Genomic DNA, 11,365 nt, shown 5'->3' with positions numbered 1-11,365 from the left:
AGCTGGGGCCTCTCAGACAGAGAACAAACAACACTGACTCTGTGTGGAATCTGGGTGGGGAGGAGACAGACTGGGGAGGGCATCATGGCAGCGACCAGGACAGGACACAGGTTCAGAGAAAAGTAACCAGAGTGGGCTGGCTGGACAGAAAGGCATAGGGTCCAGTGAAGAAAGGCCAGGCCAGGAAAACTGAGCAGCACTTCACTGAGAGGTGTCATGCTCCTTTGAGCCAAGTACCACACTATTCCTTTCTTCCATGTCCCCAATAGCCAGGCCACAGCCCCTGCCCTTAGGACCGCATCAGACGAGGGGGCTGGGTACAGCCTGGCCACATGGAAGCACAGTGATACCAGTGGCAGACAGACACTGGGGTCGAGGAAGGAAGATGCCGAGCTCCACATGGGATAGATAGACTGTGAAGTGACAGCATGACATTTAAGGCAGCTGACAATACTCAGGGTGAATACAGCATTGCTCACCTCACTGGGGTACTTGAAGGTAATCATGGACATTATGCCAATCCCCCTGGACAACAGGAATGTGATGTGCTGAAGAGGAGGGCAAAGTGTCCAGGTCAGCAGAAAGAAAACAAGAGAACCTCTGAGCAGACCCAGTGGCATTTGGAAGGGAGAAGCTACAAACATGGAAAAAGGCTCCCACCAAAAAGCTGCCAAAAGGCTAAGTGAGGACCAGTGAATCCAGGCTCCTGCATCTGAGCATGGTTTCTGGTTAGAGAGAGGCTGCAGGCTGATTAATATGGGCGGAGGAAGAAGCTTCCACAGTGAGGTGGTTTAGGAAGAGGGGAAAGTTCTATCAGGCAGGAAGTGGGAAGCTGGGGTACATTAAGGAAACCAAGCACAGAAAACTCAGAGTGCCTCTGATACTCCCCACCTTTGGCTGGCACGAGGCAAGGAGTGTCAGGCCACACATATGACCCTTTAAAAACCTTTGAAATCCAAAAGAAAAGAAAAAAACAAAGAAAACAACAAAAAAGGAGAATAAGTGGAAAAAACCTCCAAGTCCTAGAATAGTTCCTTTCTCTTTGGAGGAACTGAGCATGCATCCACAGATCCAGTTTTATGTTTAGAAGCTCCAAGCATGGGGGCGCCCGGATGGCTCAGTGGGTTAAAGCCTCTGCCTCGGCTCAGGTCATGATCCCAGGGTCCTGGGATCCCCAGGGTCCTGGGATCGAGCCCTGCATCGGGCTCTCTGTTCAGCAGAGGGCCTGCTTCCCTCTCTCTCTCTGCCTGCCTCTCTGCCTACTTGTGATCCCTCTCTCTCTGTCAAATAAACAAATAAAACCTTAAAAAAAAAAAAAAAAGAAAAGTAGCTCCATGCACTCTCCAGCACGGGAGGGGACCTGCAGTGTCAGGGACTCCACACCTTTCCATTCCTGTACACCATCACCGTGTACACATTCCCAAAACCTGTGTTCCTAAAGGCCAGTGGTCTTCTTCAGCTCTTAGAGAAGAAAAGTGTCAGATAAAGCAACCAACGAATGCCCTGAGGGTCCTACACATGGTTCCCACCACTCCCCCCATGGCAGGGTTTTCCGCACTATACCCAGGTGCTCTGCAGCCTTCGGCAGTGGAAGGAGTGGGTTCTGTCTACGCTGCATATAAAAGGGCCCGGGGCTTGCAATTGGAAAACTGTGACTCGAGTCTTGGTCATCACTTACTAGCTGTGGGATATTGAACAAATAAATCCCTTCACATATCAGGCCTCAGTTCCTCACCTGAAGAACCTCAGGGAGTCTGGTACACTGAAGACAATCAATGTGAGCTCTCATTCTTTCTTCCCTGCCCCAAGCCCTCCCACACTGCTATCCCTGCTATCCAGTCGCGTAGCTTCTCCAGACCCAGGATCCGCCATGGCAGGAGGCTGCCGGGGGCCGAGGGAAAGAGCTCCCTGCCCGATCTGATCATCAATTGCATGTCTCCAACCTCGAACACAGTGCCCCATGCCCCCTTTCACTCACCTGCCCAATACTCATCAGAGACAGCCAAGATGGGTCGGAAGCATGGCTGCCACTCACAGTATCAAGTCTGATGGAGCAGGTACTAACAACGATGTCTGTCAGCATCTTCTCACCCTTACCCCACAATCTACATGCCCCTGAATGGACCATTCTCCAAACCCTCCCTCCACCTCCTGAGCACTACCAAAGCCAGAGGGCAACCCCCCTCCGGACACCACTTCCACTTGGGCTATCTTTGTCCCAGCAGCCCCATTCCCATAACGGGAGTCTAGTTAGGCCTACCAGCACAACGTAACACTACTGTCTGACAAAAGACACAGTGAGGTCTGTCTCTGGCTGCTGGCATCCTGCCTGCTCTGCCAACCTCCGTGGTCTGGATACACCTGTGTCTGCACTAAGGTTTCAATTCTCAAAACTTCAGCTGCTCTACATCTACTTTATCTTGTCAACAGCCCATGCTGTAAGCACAGCACATGATATTATTTGACACCTGTGATACCCTGATTTATCATGAGTATATATTTGCTCTTCATCTCATCCCTGGCTCGGAGCTCCTAAAACCCATGGAATTTCCTAAGTGACAAGAGCAACCAAACCTGAGTTTATGTTAATGAGGTGACTTCTGGAAAGCCCCTAAGGTTGGGGGCTGGTTGCCCAGGGACACAACCATGTGATCCGAAGGTCAGCAGAGAGAAAACAAGAGAACCTCTGAGCAGACCCAGTGGCATTTGGAAGGGAGAAGCTACAAACAGGGAAGCTACAAACCCTGACCTCCAGGGAAGGGAGACAGGCTGGAGATGGAGTTCAATCACCAATAGCCAATGATTTGAACCATCATGGCTACATAATGAAGCCTGCATAAAAACCCATCAGGATGGGGTTCAGAGAGCTCCTGGGGTGAACACATAGAGATTGGGGGAGAATGGCGTGCCTGGAGAGGGCACAGAAGCTCTGCATCCTTTCCTCACACCCTGCCCTGTGTCCTCTTCCACCTGGCTGTTCCTGACTTACATTCTTTTATAATAAACTAGTGATCTGGTAAGTAAACTGTCTTCCTGAGTTCTAGGAACTCCTCATGCAAATTAATTGAACCTGAGGAAGGGGTTGTGGGAGCCTCTGATTTAGAGCCAGTCACTGGACCTGAGACTAAAGTGCGGCCACTTTGTGGGACTGAGCCCTTGGCCTGTGGGATCTGATGCCATCGGCAGGTAGGCAACGTCAGGGCTGAGTTACAATGTAGGAAACCCACGTGGTGTTGGAGAATTGCTGGTGTGGGACAGACTACCACACATCTGGTGAGCAGAAGTACTGTGTATAAAGGGAAACAATAGAGCTTCTCCTTTCCAACACTATTGCACAAATAAGGAAGCAAAAGAAGAAAAAACCCAAAGTCTAATCCCAGTCCACACAGGTTGGCAGTAAGGGAGTGGAGTTACAATTTAGTTCTCAGACCTGCTATAGTCTTCAATCTGAATATCACACTCCAGAAGATAACAGGTAAATAATGAAAACAACAACAACACTTGAATTAAGAGGAAGAAATCCTCTTACTTGATTCCAAAGAACTACTGTCTTCATCAGAGGAGCCAACACCAGCACTTGATGACAATACTGCCACAAAACCTTCCTTAAATTCCTCAAAGTTAACCTGGTGAATATAAGAAAAGAGAGGTTAGCACTACTTTCAACAGATCTTAGCATTTTGTTTTTATTCTCAGATGGAAACATCTTAGTGTTGCCTTTAGCTCTGAGACCATTCATTTTCTCTAATATTCACTTAAGATTTTAAGCAGAAAAATATAACATGAAAAGTAAAAGTAAGCCACAAACTAATCACCAAAAAACCCCTATTACCAATTTTAATGATTAGAAAACAGTACCCAAAAGGGGGATCTGATGATCATAAAACATTAATATACATAAAGAAAATATCCAGGCTATTGCCACCCCAGCAAGAAATGGAATAATACCAGTACCTTAGAGGCTCCTCCACCATGGTTCCTTTCCTAATTAAATTCCCTGCCCCCCATACTCTGACTTTTATGATATTAACATCTTTGCTCTTGTCCTCATTTGTATGCATCCCAGAACAATATGGTTTAGTTTCACCTCTTTTCAAATTTGATCTAAATGGAATCATATGCATATATTCTTTTATATCTGGCTTCTTAGACTCTATTACTTCTGTAATGTTAATTCAAGCAGCCATGTGTAGTGCATTTTCTCTGCTGTGTAATACTCCATTGTTTAACATGCAAAAATGTATTAATCCATTCTTCTACTGATGGATATTCCCATTGTTTCCAGTGGCTGGTTATTTTTTTAAAAAATGCTTTGAACTGCATTGCATATGTGTTTTTAGGAGCTTCTTAGGAGTATGTGCTGAAGAATAGGATTGCTGGGCCATAGAATGTGCATTTAAATCCTCTTGGTGAGCTGAATCTTTTACTGCTATAAAATGCTAACCCTCTTTACTTCAGTAATGTTTTTTTACCATAAAGATCTAGCTTTCTTTTGGTTAGTATTTACATGATATATTTTTTCACCAAATTTTAATAATGTCAATTTTTTATATCCATATATTTCAGGTGTCATTTATAAAATCTTTTTTATCTTTATCTTTTAACTATTTAATCTATTTACATTTAATATAATTACTGATATATTTGGATTTAAATCTACTATTCTATTGTGTGTTTTCAATCTGACCTGCTTGTGTTTTCTCCCTGGTTCTCTCTCTTAGGATTTACTGACTTTTTTTTTTAGTACTTCATTTTCCCTTTATTAAGTTAGAAGTTATATAGTCTATTTCCTTTCTCTGACCATTTATCCTAAAAGTTACAACACAAATCCTCAGCTTATCAAAGTTTACTTTCAGTTGATACTTTTACCCTCTTCCATGACAATATGAAGCCGATGTAACACTTTCATCTACTAGAGTCCTGACTTTCATGCCTTTCTTATGAGTTGCCATATATTTGAACTTGTTCCATTTTAAACACCCACAAAATATTTTTTGTTTTATATAATCAATGTTCATTTTAATAATTATCCAAATATTTACCGCTTTGTTTTTCATTTGTTCTTGTATTTCTGACCTTCTGTCTAGGATAATTTTCATCTATTTGAAGTACATGGTTTAGAATTTCATTTTTCTTAAGTATGCTGATGCTAAATTCTTTTTAGTTTGATTGTCTGAAATGTTTTTTTAATTTCACTTTCGATAGACTTTTCAAGCAGATAAGCAATTTATTAGAAAAATAGTAAAAATAGTAAAAATGACCAAGATGTCCACAAATGGAATGGGTAAGTAAATTATGATATAGTCAAAAAATGAAATGATGATGGAAAAAACACTAACAAGATGAACTGTATTTCACAGATATAATATAGAGTAAAGGAAGTCAGAGAGTATGTACTGAGCATGTACTGTGTTTTTCCATTCTACAAAGATCAGAAACAGGCAAAACAAATCTGTGGTGTTGGTGTTAGGACAATGGTGGCCTTAGTGACAGAGGGTCTGCAAGGAACATGGGGAGGGATTCAGAATGCTGGTTACCCAGCTGTGTTCAGTATAGGATAGTTATTGAGTGTGCACTTCTGATATGTGCTCTGTTCTCTATGGGTGCTTCAATAAAAGTCACACAGAAAGATGTCAACAGAAGGGCTTATGCACGTCAAAATATCACCTGTAAATGCTGGTGTGGAGCTGTAGGTCCAAGTATGCTTCTCAAATCTGGCACAGAATCTGAATGAGAAAACCTCTGTTACTGCCACTGAGCACTAAATGTAGCTGTTTGCCTGGGATACACATGTTATTGTAACCTGACATTGGATTATTTGTGTATTTCTTTATTTTTGTCTCCCCAACTAGCATGTGAGGACACTGCCGGCAAACAGTAGTACTCAACAAACATTTTTTGGATGTGTTGGCCTCTGTATCTTTTCATAACTGAGCAGAACTCCCCTTCTAAGGGGTTCATTCTTTCACTTTTACTCTTTTTTTTTTTTTAAGATTTTTATTTATTTATTTATTTGACAGACAGAGATCACAAGCAGGCAGAGGGGCAGGCAGAGAGAGAGAGGAGGAAGCAGGCTCCCCGCCGAGCAGAGAGTCCGATGCGGGGTTCGATCCCAGGACTTTGGGATCATGACCTGAGCCGAACGCAGAGGCTTTAACCCACTGAGCCACCAAGGTGCCCCTCACTTTTACTCTTAAAGGATCTTTTTGCTGAGTATAGAATTCAGGTTGCCGGGGCACCTGGGTGGCTCAGTAGGTTAAAGCCTCTGCCTTCGGCTCAGGTCATGGTCCCAGTGTCCTGGGATCGAGCCCCACATCGAGCTCTGTGCTCTGCAGGGAGCCTGCTTCCCCCTCTCTATCTGTCTGCCTCTCTGCCTACTTGTGATCTCTGTCTGTCAAATAAATAAATAAAATCTTAAAAAAAAAAAAAAAATTCAGGTTGCCAGATGTTTTCTATTAGCACATTGGAAATACCTCTCCACTGGTTTCTGGCTTGTATTGTTATATCTGAGAAGGCAGCCATCCATCTACCTAATAATTACCTAAATAAAATACATTTATTTTTGCCTGACAGCTTTAAAAAATTATTAAACTTATCATTTTGAGGTAACTATAGATTCACATGCAGTTATAGGAAAAAATGCAGAGATCCTGTGCAACTATCTCTGGCTGCTTTTCCAATGATTTCTCTATGTTTACTTTCAGTTTCACAATAATATGGTCAGGTGTAGATGTCTTTGTAAATATGCTACTTGGAATTCAGTGGGCTTTGGGGATCCTGAATCTGTTCTGGAAGGTTTTTTTTAGCTATTATATATTCACATAATGCCCCACCTCATTCACTCCTTTCCTCCTGGGATTCCAAATAAAGGGATGTTAGAAGGTTGGACCTCTTCATTCTACCTTTACCTTTTGTTATATCTTCGTGCTGTATTCTGAATGATCCCAGTTACTGAATGCTCTCCTTGACTGTGTCTAATTTGCTTAAAGAGCTGTTAAACTCTTGCATTAGGTTTTGATTTTGGCCATCACACTATTTGATTCTAAAAGTTTTATTCGGTGATCCCAGAGTCCTGGAATCGAGCCCCACATCGGGCTCTCTGCTCTGTAAGCCTGTTTCCTCCCCCTTCTCTCTCTCTCTGCCTGCCTCTCTGCCTACTTGTGATCTCTGTCTGTCAAATAAATAAATAAAACCTTAAAAAGATTTATTCAGTTCTTTGTTCAGATTTATCATTTCTTAGAGTTCCCTCTTTCCTATAGGTATTTTCAAGCTTTGAAAAAAAACTCCTAACACAGTCACAACAGTTGTTTTATATTTTGTTTGCAGTAATTCCACTACCTTACAAGCTGTGTGTCTGCCTCTGTTGCCTGTTGTTTTTCCTGGTTCTTGCTCATCCTGTGTTATTTGTGTGCTGGTTATCCTTGATTGCATGCTGGTTATTATATTTGATTATTAGATGGGGATAATTACAGATCTTGAATGCTGGCACTTCTTAAGAGAAGATTTTTGTTTGCTTTTGCCAGAAGCCTCAGGGCACCACCTGAGCAGGACCACCTTTAGCTAAATGAGGTTTATCTAGACCACTGAGAGGTGACAAACCCAGACAGCAAAAAGCACAATGGCTGTTTCAGATCCTTCCTTAAACTGGGGGCTAGTTTATCAGATTCTCTACCTTGGGTGAGAATCCTTTCCTCCAGGGAGTAAAAGGAGAAGCAGACTCCCTGTGAGCAGGGAGCCTAATGTGGGGCTGGATCCCAGGACCCCTGGATCATGGCCTGAGCTGAAGGCACACACCTAACTGACTGAGCCACCCAGGCACCCCTCAACCTATGTTTTGACATAGATTTCCCTGGTCCTCTAAGGTCCCAAAGACCACATCAATTTCAGTTTCTCAGCAATAATGGGGTTTTGTGTGCTGGACTGAACCTCTCTCAGTGTGTGACTTACAGATTTTTTAGACCAGTAATTCTTCACTGACTTATTTCCTCTTTACCATTTTCAAGATCTTTGTTTTTATGATTTTGTTCAGCTTTTTCAGTAGCCCTCACTGGAAGGTCGGCCTGAGTGTGCTAACCTGCTACTACCAGAATGTTGAAGCCTATTCATACTTTTTTAGGACTGCATAAATTTCATCAGATGGATCTAGCAGAATTTATTTAAGCAATCTCATATTTAAAAGGCTGTTCCCAATCTTTGGCTATTTGAATCAATACTAGAATGAATATCTTGCATAGATTTCATTTCATATGAAGATATACATGATATTTCATCAATTATCACGTCCCTAGCTTCTGCATGTTGCATAGCACATATTAAGTGCTCAAAAATACCTGTTGAAGGGACGCCTGGGTGGCTCAGTCAGTTGAGCGTCTGCCTTTGGCTCAGGTCATAATCCCAGGATCCTGGGATCAAGTCCCTCATGGGGCTCCCTGCTCAGTGGGGAGCCTGCTACTCTCTCTGCCTGCCACTCCTCTTGCCTGTGCTCTCTCTGACAAATAAATAAATAAAATCCTTAAAAAAAATACTTGTTCAATATATGGAAGCAAAATGAAATGACAACTTTACTTGATCTAATCTTTGATTTCTTTTGTCTTTGATAATACTTATCATCTGATTTTCTTCTAACCACTAAACAGTAGTGGGATCTGATGGCCAAGTGTGTTGCCATTTTACCTGATACTATTGTTTTTTCTTAAAGATTTTATTTATTTGAGAGAGAAACAGAAATATTGAGAGAAAACATGAGCAGGGGGAGGGGCGGAAGGCGAGGGAGAGGGAGAAACAGACCCCTTGCTGAGCAGGGAGCCTGCCATGGAGCTCCATCCTAGGGCCCTGGGATCATTACCTGAGCCAAAGGCAGATACTTAAACAACTGAGCCACCCAGGTGCCACTATCTGATATTATTCTGACTATTCTTGTGTTTCTGAGTTTTCTTCCTACATAGCTCAAGAAAGGGGGAAGAACAAACCCACAATATTCAGGTGCTTCACCAAAAAGGACACACCATCATCTCTGTATAATCTCACACTCACTCATCACAAATAGAGGTTAGACGCTGTGATTGGCAATCACTTTCAACTCTAAAATTATTATCAGTAACACTATGTTAAGAATTTTTTTTTCAAGTATATGCACCCCTATGTTTATTGTAGTATTATTTACAACAGCAAAGATACAGAAGCAGCCCAAGTGTCTGTCAAGAGACAAATGGATAAGGAAAATGTGATATATGTATACAAAGGAATACTGCTCAGTCATAAGAAAGGATGAGATCTTGTCATCTGTGTCAACATGGATGGACCCAGAGGGTATTATGCTAAGTGAAGTAAGTACAGAAAGACAAATGCCATAGGATTCACTTATGGTCATCTAAAAAATAGAATCTAAAAAATAAAACAAATGAATAAACAAACAAAAATCAAAAACAGACTCATAAATACAGAGAACAAATTGACTGATGATTGCCAAAGAAGAGGTAGTAGGGGGATGGACAAAATGTTGAAGAAAAGTGGGAGATATAGGCTTCCAGTCATGGAATGAGTAACTCACGAGGATAAAAGGCACAGCATAGAGAATATAATTGATGATATTGTAGTAATATATGGTGACAGATGGTAGTTATACCTGTGGTGAGCATAGCATAACATATATACTTGTCTAATCACTATGGTATACACCTAAAACTACTGTAACATTGTACGTCAACTATATTTCAATTTAAAAAATAATTATTTTTTGAGAGTAAAATTCTCTTTCTAACCAAATTTAAAATACTAAAGGTAAGATCCTTGCCACTGATAAAGAAACATGAGAACATAACATAAAATGCACATGGGAATTTCCCACACTCCACAGGAATCTTGGGCCACATTAATTTCTGGCCTGAAACCAGACGTTGATAACGTTTCTTTAACAGGAAATAGGAATTAAAAATGAACATATTTCAATGAATTAAAACATCTTTTTAATTCAAATTAATATTGTCCTTCATTTTGGTAACTGAAGTATCAATGACCAACATTTACATGATGTCATATATGTTAGTTTCTACAAGGAAACTGGATGTGTGATACTTGAACTGAAAAGCCAATCAATTTTCCTGGATAAAGGATTTCTCTTGATTTTTCTCTGAAATCTACTGAAATCTCCACCATTTGGTTTCTGTTGTAGAAAATGGTGACAACTATCTGGATATTTATGGCTTGACACCAGCTTCCCCTAAAACACCTATAGAAGGTTTCACCTAAGTGGTGGCTCTGTGAGCTATGTCCTTTCTGTGGGATGAGGCAGAGGAACAATAAAAACTCTGACAGCAGTAATAATCCATCATGAGCACTATCACAGGAGATGGTATAAAGTGTGGGGTGGAGCAGACCCCTAGAGGCATCAGGTGGTGTGGGCACTGCTCTTGAAATGTTATAGAGAGGGAAGGGGGGACAACTTCAGGTCAGACACAAGAGCACTAATGGAAGCAGAGCTATTTCTTGATTTACCCAACACCTGACTTGCTTTTTGGAAACAGAAATCATGGCTATAAGAGAATGGAGTTGGGACAGACACAAAGATGGATGAACATCCACAGAGCTTTTCCACGTGCCACCATTCATCAGAAAAGTTCAGGCTCCTGTCCTTGCTTATGACTGTCTTATCTCTCCTTCTAACATGCCTCCCCATAAAAGTGTGGAAAAACTTCCAGCCTCCCAGAAGGATTACAACTCAAAGGAACTGCTTTATGGGATACATGTGATGTGGGGGAGGCCAGAAATCTCAATTCCAACTTGATTTTTCTCCTTACTGATGTTCCAATACTAACCTTTTTTTTTCCTATCATAATTTGATGCTTCTTTTTAAAAGATTTTATTCATTTATTTGAGAAAGAGAGAGAGAGAGTAAGCGAAAGAGAGAGTACAAGCCAGGGGGAGAGGCAGAGGGAGAAGCAGACTCCCCGCTGAAAAAGGGAGCCCGATGTGGGACTCGATCCCAGGACCCTGGGATCATGACCTGAGCCAAAGGCAGACACTTGGCCAACTGAGCCATCCAGGGGCCCCAGTGTGAAGTTTCTAAATGTTGTACTATGGTTGCTGGAGGGGAGGAGGTTAGGAGGATAGGGTAGCTGGGTGATGGACACTGGGGAGGGTATGTATTATGGTGAGTTCTGTGTATTGTGTAAGACTGATGAATCACGGACCTGTACCCCTGAAACAGATAATGCATTATATGTCAATAAAAAAATTAATAAATGTTATACCACTTTTGCACATACAAAACAAAGCAGGGTAAGGCTCGGGAATGATGTGATTTGTTCAATCAGCAGAACCTGCCATCTGAATATGAACCCCAAAGTTATTCTTTTGGTTTTGAATT

General features: G+C 41.8%; 1 protein-coding gene across 5 annotated transcripts in view; it reads right to left on the bottom strand.

The window, feature by feature from the left end:
• The window catches only part of NINL (ninein like), a 157,482-nt gene that overhangs the window by 65,890 nt on the left and 80,227 nt on the right, over positions 1 to 11,365 (bottom strand). For all 5 annotated transcript variants that reach the window (XM_047744205.1, XM_047744209.1, XM_047744206.1 and 2 more), the window contains one exon: positions 3,530 to 3,626. In XM_047744205.1, the coding sequence (XP_047600161.1) occupies positions 3,530 to 3,626 (97 nt within the window). The remainder of the gene's footprint in view (positions 1 to 3,529; positions 3,627 to 11,365) is intronic.

The sequence above is a fragment of the Lutra lutra genome, chromosome 9 (assembly GCF_902655055.1).
Source record: "Lutra lutra chromosome 9, mLutLut1.2, whole genome shotgun sequence".
In the NCBI taxonomy this organism is placed as follows: Eukaryota; Metazoa; Chordata; class Mammalia; order Carnivora; family Mustelidae; genus Lutra; species Lutra lutra.
This window is presented reverse-complemented; position numbering and strand designations above follow the sequence as displayed.